We start from the raw sequence: 13,492 nt of genomic DNA on the forward strand, positions 1-13,492 counted from the left end.
TAATAAATTTCCTTTGTGATACTTTGGTCCAGGTAATAAAAAAATTTACAAAACTTAAAAATAAGAAAATGAGCAAGCCTTAGACACTTTTGCCTGGTATGCGTTAACACCACACAATTTTTAAAATTAGAGAAAAACAGTAAGCAGTACTTTTTAACCCCCAAAAAGTAAGCAAAACCAGTACTTTTCAAATAATTTTTATTAACAACAATATGGATTCAACTTTGTCAAGAAGTTACAATTAACATTGTAATGTATAGGCTAATGCCATTGTAGTGTCAGTGGAAGCAGCCTTCACACTTTCTGAACCTGTTAAGAAACTGGCTTTTTAACATTCAAAGAAGTCTACAGTGCTTCCAAGAGCGGATGATATTGGTATGTCTGGAATTGTCCTACATGTAGCTGAGTGAATGGCCACATTTATGCAAATCCAAATTAATGAAAAGGAAAATATTACATGCTTCCATTGACGCTGCAGTGGACAATTCTGATTTCAAAAACCAATTAACCTTTTTAGACAGCGACAGCACTTTGTGTGATGTTGTAATCCACTTGAAAAAAAAATGTGAAGCAGAAATATCTGGAACAAATTCTCTTCTGACCTGTATCTCATTCAAACCTAATGAAACCAAAAGGATTGCATGACATAGGAGTCAAAATGAAGTTGGCCCAGAGAGGCAAGTTCATTCCTGGTATAGGTGGGTTCAGTTCCTGTAAGGTTAATGGAACTGAGCCTGATAATCCCAGTGAAGGCTGAACTTCACCCAATTGCGCAGTCAATTCATTGAAGTCAGTGAAGCCATTCTAGGATGAATTTAGCCTCAGGTGTTTAAACACTTTTTTCAGTCCTTTTTCTCTTATATTTTCCTTTCCTGCTTATTCCTCTTTTCCTATTGTTCTCTTTTTTTCTCTGTGCTTTTTTAAAAAAAGTCTCTTCTTCCCTTTTTACTTCAGTATTTTGTGCGTTATTTTTTATATAGTCAATGTGACATGGGTAAATTCACCTAAATATTAAGTTTCCTCAGGAAATAACTGGAAGATTACCATTTTCACTTTAAACAGATGCCCAACAAAATGAGGATTTGAATCTGATGTCCCGATTCAAGCAATATTCTTTCTGCAGTCAGTAGAATTTTTGCTTGAGTAAGGAATGCAGGTCCCAATCCAGAGATACTACTGTACATCAGGTGTTCTACTATACATCAGCAATTCAGTATGATTTGACTTACCACAGAAGAGCAAGTGAATTACTCATCACCATACTATAATGAGAGCAGTCATTTTAAGTAGGATTATCTCAAAAACATATATAACAACTGTGGGCACTGTGAATAAAAGTGTATGATCTTTGCAATCTTGAACCCTAGGCTAAAACACTATATTTATATTTAAATAAAAAGTATAGATCATATAAGCCAGGAGCAAATACAAATTTTTTCAACAAATAATAATCATCAAAACTATTCTTTTCAGTTCTCTCTTCAATCAGGTACAAGAAACATGCTGATCAGAAAACAGTTATTTGGGTAAGGCTTAAATCCTGAAGCTCTTACTTAGGTTCAGTTCTCTCTTCAGCAATCCTCCAGTGGAGTGTAAATAAGAGCAAAATGTTGTCTTCTGTGCCTACTCACGGAAAATTCCTATTAGCTATCATGAGCTTGAGTTTATTTAGCAGCTCCAGACAAGACTTGAAAAGCCAGACAGGTCCTTCTTTTTTGAAACCAATGAAAGACTGACAGTCATGACACTGTAGTTAGAGAGCATGGAAGCAGGAAACTCTTGAGGAAATATGAACAAAGCTCATAAAAAATCCAAAAACAATTCTTCTTCTCCAGAATTTCATATATTCACTATTCTTTCTATGTTCTATCAATACAATGTTAACAAATTCCTATATGATAAGACTTGCAGCTACAAAAATAATAATGGTGAGCATAAAAGAAAAAAATAGGATTTTAAATCATAACTTGAAGAGATATGATCTGGATTTTGTAAAGACACTAACATTTTCATACATAATTTATAGAATTCATTTCTTTGTGCACAAAATTGTATTAAATAAATTAACTTAAAATTAGAAGGACTCAAGCATGTCATTTAAGGCAAAAATACCAAGTTCAGTGAGATAAATTATCAGCAAAACCCAAGGCCCTGCTTCTGGTAAAGTCAGAGCCAATACTAAGTTCTCCCATTGACTCCCAGGCTCAATGGGGGTGCAACGATCCGCTCATGCAGATGAAGGTGGAAGATTGGAGTCCAATTCGTGATGCCTTTATTTTTCTACCTAATGAGAGAGGGGAGGTGAGTTTCATTACTGACACATAGGTACCGTATGCCTCATCTCTTGCTCCTTAACTGAACCTAAGTGCAGGTTTATGCTTAGGCCAGCAAGAGGCTTCACATAAGAGGAAAGAAAGGCACCAAAAACTGTTAGGGAAAAGAAAGAGAAGACTTAAAGCTTTTAAGTTTTTAAATTTTGTATAATACTTTAAATATACAGATTTGTCTGGATAAATGGCAGGCATTTAGGTAAGTTAATAGTTAAATGAACTGAGCTATGGAAGAAAAACCCCTATTTATCCACACAAAATGACTGTTGCAGTCAGACTTTAGCACGATCAGCCCACACATTAAAGAAAACAGCAAAAGCTGAATATGGTAAATTATATGGCAAATTAGTGATGAGGAAATTGTGCTTTAAGGTGTCTTTCAGAATTTAACAGCTGAGCTTTGCTCCAGCATAAGCCATGGAGCGCAGCATACCGTCTATGGGCCCCCTGTAACTGCGCGCTATACACACTCCGCAGTTTGCATCTACTTTCACATAATAAGGTTATCATGTAGCATCCAGAAATACTTCTGTAAAAGAGATCTGGAAGCAGAAATTACAATTGTTTCATAGTAAACAGATCAAGTCCTTCATGATACAATCTACAGCATTTAGCCATGATTAAGACTGGAGTGACATTTTTGATGTATACCGTAGTTTCCCAGCAAGTCTGGGCCTTGAGGAAACACTGCTCTGAGTGAGCTGGCACTGGCACCCCCATACATTTGACGCTCCTGTCGCTATAGGGAAGCTGAGCCCAAGTCAGGTTGCCTACAACAAGCCTGTGGTGCAGGTAGGGTAAGAGTTTGGGGGAAGAAACAAACAGAAACCTTGTGTAGTTGGGAAGAGCTAAAGCCTGTTTTGACTCCCCAGGGGCTCTTCAAATGGCGAAGCCTTGCTGGGGACAGGCAGGTAGGCATGGACACAACACTTGCATCTCAGCACAGGGGAAACATAAGTAGCATAAGAAAGAAAGAGGATGTATGAAGCAGCAATGCTCAGTCTGGTGCAGGCTTTGAATTTTAAAACTTGGGTATTAGGAGGAAGGAGCCTGAAGGTCCTTTCTTGGAAAGTTCACAAGAAATCACTACAGCTGGATTACAGTGTTGAGCTATAAGAGTATGAACACTTTTACTCTCTCCTCCTCTTTTATTAAAACAAAACAAAACAAAACAACAAAACACACAACTGCATTCAGTTTGTTCACTTAAGATGTTTTTCCCTACAATGACTTCCATTTCTGAATACCTACATGGCCTTTTTGGAAATAGCATTTGGTATCTGTGACTGACAGGCTGGAATTTAAAAGATCTTGTCCTGTCTTTACCTCCCTTCTTTTATTTCTGGGATCATTTCCCTTCCTGCCCATCTAAATCCATATTCTTTTTCTTCATTGATTGTGTTGTCTTTCTCTCTTCCCTGTCTTACCCTTTTTTTTCCACTGCATTTCAGAGGAATTGCATTGCAGTTCCTCATTTTCCTTCCTTTCCCAGACTTATGAAGTGCTGTCATGGTATCAGGTTGTAGCAGCCAGGAAAACTGCCAAAATTTCCACATCAGGAAATATTGCTTCTACAGTAAAGGCATGCCTGCTCCTTGCCTCGACATGCTACTGCCAAAGTATTTCAGACACACACGATAGCTCCTCACTAAGACTGGAAGAAGGAGAGGTACCCATGAATTTCTAGTGCAGTTGCCCAAATTATCCACTTCTGAGGCCAGCCCCAATCTTTAGAATATGAGTTCTTCACAGCAAAAGAATGCTCTCCTTTTAAAGAACAACCTGAAAGTAGTGAGTCAAGTACTTCTGCCACAACACTAAATCACCAAAAATTAGACAGATATTAATATTCTGTTTTTCAGAGTTAAAATAACTGATTACTGATGAGCTAATGTGAATATCTTGCAACTGGCAGCCATTTCTAATCCCATCTAATACTGGTTTCCTTGGTACCTTGCTAGCAGCTGTAGATAATTTCTTTTGTTGTAAACATAAACTATCATCTAAATCAGGACATATATATATATATTTTAATTAGTTCAGAAGCAAAGTGCTTTAAAACTTACGATTTTTACTTCTGCCCTGTGGAAACGGCACTAGGTCTAAATGCTCAAATTTTTGCTTTTTGATACATCCTGCAGCATTAGCTTTGCTGATAACTCATTATTTAAACCTACCGTACTACATGAAAGGCTGCTGTACTGTAGGTATAAATTTGAATTTTAGCCATCGCTTAAACATGCATTTTCATGCAACTAGAAGATATGGGCTCATTCAACTGCCTTTCGGATTCATCCTGATTCTTGTGACTTTATCTTATTAAAAAAGGCTTTCAAAATAGTTCATGCTATGATATGTATGACTAGATGAATTACCCAGCCAATGAAGAAAGCCCACAAGCTGTTATTTGAGTTTGACATGGAGCAGACTGAGTGCTTCTGTACCGTCCCCTGGCTTGCAAATGCTTTGAGATGATCTTGATATTCCAGTCCTTAGAGAGTCAGCAGAGAGAGTTGTTTCCACTAACGGGCGAGAGATGGCTTCAGTAGTCTCTGTTCCTGCCTCTGTTTCCAACTCTTCATCAGTTATAAATAATTTTGACTCCCTCCATTTGGAGTATATGTCTTGGCTACCTCTTGAACCGCTGGAGTCACTACCAGCAATCTGTACATTCAGTTCTTCTGAGGACTGTATAAGGTTTTGTACAGATAAAGATTTTCCTAAATCCATTTGCCCCACAGGTTTAACCGAGAGCAAAGGTTCTCCCTCTGTATCAAAACCTTTTCTCCATGTGAGATCCTTTGCTGCACTGGGCTGCGCAACTTGTCCATTATCCTTTGATGCAACAAGGCAAGCGGTGACATCGGAAATATTTTCCTGTGTGGTTACAGGAATTATATGCACGGGCTCAGGCCTACTGATATGCTTCATTGATGAGAAAGGTGGTATCTGTAATGTTGTGGGAGTTGCTGGCTTAGATGCCTGGTTTATTTGGTTTGATGTATTACTAACTGCTGTAGGTCCATCATTTGGCACTTGCGTCGCTTGACTATGCATAGCTGGACTAAAAGCATAGTAAGCCTGAGTGCTAAATTCATTTGGTGTCAGGATAAGCTGTAGGCCACGAGGCAGATTGGCACTAGCTGATCTGGATACACATCCACTAATTTGTGCAGAATTAGACAAATCTTTGCTGTCTGCTGGACTTTGATAATCAGAAGTCTGCTCACAGTCAAAAGCTGGCATTTGAAGGGAAGCCAAAGTGAGTGCTGATGCAGATCCTTTTCGTAAAACTTGTTGATAAATATCTAACAGACAGTCCAGTTTTGACTCAATGGATTGAACCTACAGGTGGAGAGGAAAAGGTTAACATTAATGCAAAATACTAATTTAAAATATTTGGAATCCAAGCAAAGAGAAAATGTAACTGCTGAAGAGAAAAAAAGTTAGGTGCCTAATCAGGTAATTCTTTTTCTATAAATAGAAGCTAGCAACTCTTGGAAAATAATGTTTTGAAAGCCTTGGAGCTATAGATTTTTCATAAGCAAGCTAAAGTGTGTGTGTGTGGGAATTTAGTAACTTGTGATTTTTCCTTTCTTACATTTCTGTATATAGAACACAGGGTAAAACAAATTGTGTATGTTTTATTTCAATATGTAAATGATGCAGATATCAGAAGAAAATATGTTACTTGTTCAACATCTGAAACCGTCAATAAAATACACAGAAAGTAAGAGCAATAGAACAAGACAAAAGGTAATTACTCTACCTGCTTCTCCACCTTGACTACACGCCCTAACATGCTAAGGTCATCAGTTGTCTCATTCTCTGCAGTATTCTTTTCTCTGCTTCTTTTATCTGCTGTGATTTGTCCTTTTCCAAGAATTTGGTCGACGCTGTAAGAGAATTAATGGCTGTTATGATTTCTGAAAACTGTGATACTATGGAAGCGTTCACTATCTATATATATTAAAAATTAGAATCATAGGATGTCAGAAGAGCACCTGAGAAAGAGTATAAATTTATTAAAAAAAAAATAAAAAATAAAAGAAAATATGGAGTGATTTTTGAGCATTTGGAGATTATCAAGCAAGAAATTACATGAAAATAAAGTCATATCCACTCCTAGTATTGAACTATGTTAAACACACAAATGAGGTAATCAATTCAAATTTGTGGGAAACTCTTTAATCAAAAACTAGTAAGTGTTAGTCTGAAAACACTTCTGGTTGTTCTGGTTACCATTCGTTGTAGTTCCAATAAGCAATTATGATTAAGTGTTTAAAAGATTTATTTGACTTAGATTCTCTGCCACTAGATAAACATTTTAAAACATACAGATAGCAAAAAAGGGGGGAATAGCATAAAGGCGGTTTATTTACCAAGTCATGCTGAGACAGTGCAAAGTCCCCCTGGGTTTGGAAGACTAGCTGTTCCTATTTGGGGTCCCTATTTTGTTCCTGCTCGTGTCCCATTTGGACCACCTGTAGCCACCAGCTCTCAGCCAGGACTGCGCCGTGGCCAGGCTGCTTCTGCATGCACAGGCTGGCCCCACGCTTCCCACTGAAAGGAAGATTGGGAATTTATGACTATCGCACACTGACTAAACCTTCAGGCTGGACTGTCATTGGACAAGATACTGGGCCTGCTGCAGGGTGTCCCCACTTCATAGTGCAGACACAGCCTCTGCTGACTGAACGCAGACCTGGCACAACTGAACTTACGGCCTATTTCAAATAATGGCATGGGACAAGGAAAATAATTTAAGAAAAAGCTTTAAAGAGGGTATTTGTTCCATCCCATGTTTCCCTTGGATCTTCTCACCTGTTTCCTTATAGAAGGAAGAGCTATTTTAGTATTTTTCATCTCCCAAAGTAAGTGAGGCATTCAGCCTCCAGATAGCATTGATAAAGGGCTGAGTGGGAGAAGCAGTGGAAAGGCAGGGTTTGTTCAAGCATCTCTGCCGTTTCTCTGTGGTCCCAACCACAGCTCACAAACACTTTTTTTTTTTTTACATTGGCACTAATCGGAGGCTGGAACTGAGCCATTGTCTGGCAAAGCTAGGGCTAGATTTGCTGAGGGCAGGAGAGGTGGTGGCCTCTGTTGGTCAGCTATCAATGTTGACCTCAGCCTTTTGGCAACTTTCTGGCTAAATTCCTCCTTTATGAATGAATTTCATAGATAAAGGATTACTTTTTTATAATCTATGTTCAGACTTCCTTTTTCTGGGGATAACTTAGATGCATACTTTTTTGCTCGTTTTCACCCAATTTAATTTGTGGCTCAGCTGTGTTCACAGAAAGAGAGGCTTGGTTGAAGCATAGATGGGAATTTGTACCCAAATATAACACAGAAATGTTAAATGTTACCAATATTCATCATGCAGTGGAATGACATAACAGGATGCTTATGCGGAGCAGACCAAAGATGATTCTTTCCTTACCGTGACTGAAGGCTTTTAATCCTGCATAACATATCCAGATGACCTGCTGAGTACTGTTCAATGACATCTTTGACATCATATGGGCGAAGCGTTTCCTTAAACTTTCTCTTTGCAACATGAAATTTCATAATTCTGCAAGGAAAAAGCATTTCCCAGATTGATCTTCAAAACAAGTGCAAAACAATGCAATAGATTCAAATATCAGAATATCTACAGCTGATTTCTTTTAATAATGAAGATATTTTCTTCAGAATAGGAATAACATAGAAATGAAATATTCTTTTTACAAAATTATTTTTGTAAGTACAAATAGATGGTAGTTACCCCTTTGGATTGTTATGTAAGGAAGATCAGGTAGCATAATTCTGAAGAGCATGTTTAATTTATCACTATACACCTATCTTGCTTTTTCATGCTCAGTGCTAATTTGAAAGGTACTAAGTACACAATTAACTGAAGCCTGTGATTAGCTCCACTGACGTGAGTGAGACTATCCATATCATTTAAGCTACATTTCTGCTTAGGCTACTTTCTAAACCAAAACGTTAGTATCACGTGCTTTCTTATGTCATTCGCAAGTTTGGAACAAATGCACCTTTTCTTTGTTGCTGATCTGCTTCCTTTGAAAGGTGCATTTTTGGTTAGTAAATGCCCCTCGTATTTTGCATATCTGGTTTTCTAATTCTGAATAGCTACAATGATAGAGCCTGACATCTTATTTCCAGATCCTCCCATATGATAAATGTGTGCATATAAAAAAATGTATTTATTATTTTAAGGAAAGTTTGCACTGTATCGATTTAATAGTTTTGCACACACTCCATATCCCTTGATTCTGTTTCCAGCAATCAAAATCAATATCCTTATGCTTTAAAAAGTCAGGTAGATCCCTCTAGCAAATCGATTACATGAATATAAATAATATTCTTCCTCTGGTGCTCGTTTTAAGCTCCTCACTTTCCATTTTGTAAAGTTTTTAAATCTATGCACTCAATCAATTTTTCATTATTTTTTATTTGTTAATTAACATTCAGGATTATGTTTTGTTTTTAATTTATTTCTTTTGCTGATTTAAGATCAAAGTTTGCAGTCTAAAGAAAAGTTTTCATGCATGTCCCATATTGGATGTGCCAATGGGAATGACTATTAGTAGAATTGCTGTTTTTCTTTCTTGAATTTTACTGCAAAGTAGTAGGAATTTTATAATAGTAAATATCCAAAATTGATGAATGGCATATGTTTTGCATGTGAGACTTGTACACATTTTCTGTAACACTTACATGGAAATGTAATGTCCACTGAGAAGTTTTTTTTTTTTTTTTTGGAACTAAAAGCTTGATATTAAATCACAAATGCGAAATAACAGAAGTCATATATTTTGAAGCGAATGACAGTGACCAGATTTTCCAAGTCAGCCAGTAACATCTGCAACTTATATTCGTGTAAATGAGAACTGAGACGGTTCAGCACCTTGAGAGAGCAACTACGGGGGCCACTCTTGTTTGTGTTACAGCACTTCTGAATACCCATCAGGCACAAACTGCTGATATTTGCTATCTATTGTAGTTAAAAAAACCAGAGACAATAAGCTGCTAGCCTGTTACACATGTACGTCTTTAGCAGCTGTAAGACAATGAATTGATAATAAAAGCCCCAGAACACGGTTCTCATTCTATGATAAAGGTAGATTAGCATTGTTTTAGTGGAATGTCAGGAAAAACATACTTTATATAGTTAGGATATTATGGTAATAGTTACGTAAAGTCAGATTAACAGTGTGTACTGATCCTCTAATGAGTTCTGCATTATATACAAATGTTCTTCCAAATAATATCAGTCTTTTGCCACAGGGTTTAGGTTGTTAACTTATCCCATTCTGATAATTTCCAGTGTAAAATGTGAACGCTTTCCGCTGGTATAGAGCTTGAAATATGATTTTCATTATAGAAATAAAAATGGAAAAGACCAGTTAGAAATAGTCCATCACCTTGACAGTTCAGGACCTATCTCCATGAAGTTTTAAACATGCTAAATGATACACTTTCCTCTTTTCCTTTGTGAGACAATTCTACAGACTAATAGCTTTTGCTGTCTTTCGTAATCCAAGGCCTCTGAAGCTGCAATATGGATTTTTTTTTCCCTTTTAGCTGTCAAATGATGCCAAGATGTTCTGTTCATAATAGTCTGGGAGCACAGACAGTCTTCTGGGAATTTAGTTCTTTATTCAGGTTATGAAGAATAAATGAATGTAATTGATATACAAGAAAGTATCTTTAATTATTATTTTTACTATTTTAGTGGTCACAATTTTTTATTCTATACTCTTTAGATAAAGTAAAAACACGAAGCTCAGTTAGAAAAGTGGAGCCAGAGAATTAATAGCATAAATGAATTTCCCACAGCCAGATGCTTTTACAAGAGATGAGACACAAAATTCATTTCTATCAACAGCCATATAAATTTCTTAATCACTGTGCACAAAAATCTTTATTGTTGCTTTATAACAGTCTTTTTGTCATTAGGGACAATTTGTTCATAAAGTTCAGGAGATAATTATGGGGCTGAAAGTAGCCTGGCTGTATCAGCGAGGTGTAACTATGCTCCTGCTTCAGGTATGGGCTCATACGATACCATCTTAACTAACTTCAGTTTGCTTCAAACATAAAATGTTTTACATAAACTGTGCAAAAATGACAAGTTAAAAAAGACTGGCATTATAAAAGCCTGTAAGTCACTAAAAATATAAAATCTCAATTCTTTCAGCGATAGAGCTCAGCAGCTGCTTCATAGATACTACATTTTGTTTATTCTCCATAGTTATTTACTCTCAAAAGTTCAGTCTTCTTTCTGTATCTTGAAATAACTATGCAATTGAGCTTAAAAGGCCTGAACACTCATCATGAAAGATTATTACAACTATATAGAGAATGTTCAAAAAATGAGCACAAAGTTATTCATACCTTGAATACCTGCAATACTAGCCCTCAACACAAGAAGTAAGTGTATAGCAAACAAAACATGCCTGGCATGTCTTTCCTAGTTATACCACAAGAGGGCGAAAAAGACTCACCATAAACTAAACTGAGTGGCCACTAGCAATACTTAATGCTAGGACTGACCAAACAGCAAAAAATGTAAAGATTAACTCACAAGAACAGAACGGTTTATCGTCCAAGACTTTTTAAAACAATATTTTTATATCGCTGTATTCTATGTATCAAGATCTTGTTTACTAACTCAAATTTAATGTGATAGAAGATGTTCTGTGTTCTAAACGTACCCAGGTCACAAGTCCAAAGCAATTTTCTAGTACAAATTAGCCATAAATAGCAGCCTGTTCTACTGATGCATCCAGAGGAGGGCAGAAAAAAATCTTCTGTGCTGAATTAAAGCAGCATCATATCAAAGTGCTTCCTGCGTTGTTTCCCCACTGCTGGAGGAGATGCCCGCTGCTGGTTTGCTCACTTACTGTGCCGGGAGGGCAGGAGCAGGAGCACGCAGCTCGAGTTGTGTCTCCCTTGTCCTCCCTTCACCCAGAATAACCCTTCTTCCTGTTGAACTGCAACAGGCAATAGAGATCAGTATCCAATATCCAGTACAAAGACACGAGAGACAAAGGCGGTTGAGAGTTACTAAGTGCAGGGAGACTGGTCAATGCTGTCTTCTCTCTCAAGCCTCTCCTAGGCAATGAGTCTAACTCATGGCCTACATGCCAAAGCCATGCTATTCTCCCAAGCATGGTGCTATAGTAGCCAAAGAGACATCTAATAGCCTTGCCTAAACACTGAAGACCATCTGGATGGAAAAAGCCTGACATACTGTGATAAAAAAAAAAAAAAAAAAAAAGGATTCTGAAACAGCACCGTAGGACAAATTCATGGTGGCTGATAAAAGAAAAATACATTTTATATCACAGCAGAAACAGATTTCAAAGAAAACAAAACAGGACATAAACAGTAAATTATATTTTCCCTCTTTAACTATTAAATATGTATGACTGTATTATTGCATAACTTATCAACTCAGGAATTCTGAGGTGTCATTATATTTAGGCACATTATTATTATTTCTTTTTAACAACAAATGAAAACATATCTGTGCAATCACTAGATTTGAGGATGGAAATGACTTCTTGGGTCAGTAAGTTCATCTTCCTGCCATTGCAGTTATTCCCTATTGCATATTTACTTATGCTTCTCAAATTTACTATTCTGTAAGTAATGAAATAATTCCATCATTTTCATTGTAGTGAATATTACAGAATTTAGTGCCTCTCACTATCAAAAATGATCAGAGATAATATATGGAACCAAGGTACCCTTCTTCTTAGTCTCTTTTATATACCTTCATAATTGCGAACTAACAGAGATAGCTGAAAAATGTAGTGGTTTTGTTAGGCTTCAGGAACTCTGAGTGCAAGATATTAAGAGCTTTTTGTTCACAACAAGACTAGGGCCAGCTGGCTAGTACTACAAAAGCTGCTGACACAAAGGCTCAATATACCACAAGCTTTTGGTATATTTGTCATGTTTTCTGCTCTTGCTATATTGCTCTTTGATACCAGCCTGAGTTAGTATCAAACAACAACTAGACTGTTCTACTGCAGGAGTAGTTGGGAGTTCAACTCTTGGAAAGTGCCAATATATTAAGAAAACTGCAATGGTTTGCAGGAAAGGGCTATTTTCTTCATTTCCCATTTTGATCATTTCTGAATGAAAGTTTTTGGGGGGTTGTTTGGTTAAAATCCAAGGGCTATTTTGAACAGTAAGGTAGCCCTAGGAAAAATTTAAGTAAATAAATAAGGTCAAAATTAAAGTGCCTCACTAAAATTACTGAAATGAAACATTATAACTAACCCAATTTTTGTCTTGTGCTATCTTGAGGCTGCCCAACCTGAGAGAAATGGTCATATGCTGAGCTTCCTTCAGAGAAAAACCAGTTCTTTCTCATTCCAAAATTGTGAGAGGTCCTGCCTCCGTAAGCCACAGGCATGAATTCATTTTGCTAATTTCATTTTCCCCTCAAAAAAGGGAAGATTGACATCATACATCACTGTAAAGCAGTTTGGCCTCCATTCTGGGCAGGAAAAAAAATTATTAGTTTCTCCTACTACAGTTTTCAAGGTGATGTAGCCAGAATGAATTCAACTATGTGTGCTTTCCACAGGTTTGGGGTCTTTTGAATGATGACTCATGAAGCTATTCATGTACCTTCTGTCTCCAGCTCCTTCTGCACAGGATCATGCAAAGAAAAGCAGCCTCAACCCTCCCCCAATTCCTTTGCAATTCAAAGCCCTTGCTAAAAACAAACTTCAAAACAAGGGACAGAGGACAAAGTTTCCATATAGACAGATGTTATCATCTTGAAATTCTACAGTTACTATATAGTGTCCCAGATCCCTCTTCAGATGCTTGCATAGATCTCAGTGTAGTCAGGTAACAGACACTCTGAATAACAAAAAAGACAAGTATCAGCTATCTCAGGACTGAATTATCGGTCTCTTAAATTTGAGAGATAAAGGTACAGCTTTTAACAAAAGTTTGGAGATTACTGCGTATTACTGCTTTACAGACCTCAACTAAAGGTATGTTTCTGAAGCATGATGTATATGTGCTCACAGTCTAGCAAAGCACACCATAACACTTGGAGAGAGAAATGGGAAGCATTCACTGCTGATTGATAGCAAGTGGCAAAGCAAAACTCATATTCTCAAACTCAG

At 37.1% G+C, this 13,492-nt stretch overlaps 1 protein-coding gene across 6 annotated transcripts in view; it reads right to left on the reverse strand.

Annotated features, from left to right (window-relative positions):
• Positions 1-2,261: 2,261 nt before the first annotated feature.
• KCNQ5 (potassium voltage-gated channel subfamily Q member 5) overlaps positions 2,262-13,492 on the reverse strand; it is a 300,316-nt gene continuing 289,085 nt past the window's right edge. For 5 of the 6 annotated variants that reach the window (XM_062571072.1, XM_062571070.1, XM_062571069.1 and 2 more), the window contains 3 exons: positions 7,774-7,905; positions 6,100-6,226; positions 3,536-5,675 (listed from right to left, as the gene is read on the reverse strand). In XM_062571072.1, the coding sequence (XP_062427056.1) occupies positions 4,734-5,675; positions 6,100-6,226; positions 7,774-7,905 (1,201 nt within the window). In that variant the 3' untranslated portion in view covers positions 3,536-4,733. Of the gene's footprint in view, positions 2,285-3,535; positions 5,676-6,099; positions 6,227-7,773; positions 7,906-13,492 lie in introns of those variants that run through there. The other variant, XM_062571068.1, reaches the window with a different exon arrangement.

This window comes from Rhea pennata, chromosome 3, assembly GCF_028389875.1.
Source record: "Rhea pennata isolate bPtePen1 chromosome 3, bPtePen1.pri, whole genome shotgun sequence".
In the NCBI taxonomy this organism is placed as follows: Eukaryota; Metazoa; Chordata; class Aves; order Rheiformes; family Rheidae; genus Rhea; species Rhea pennata.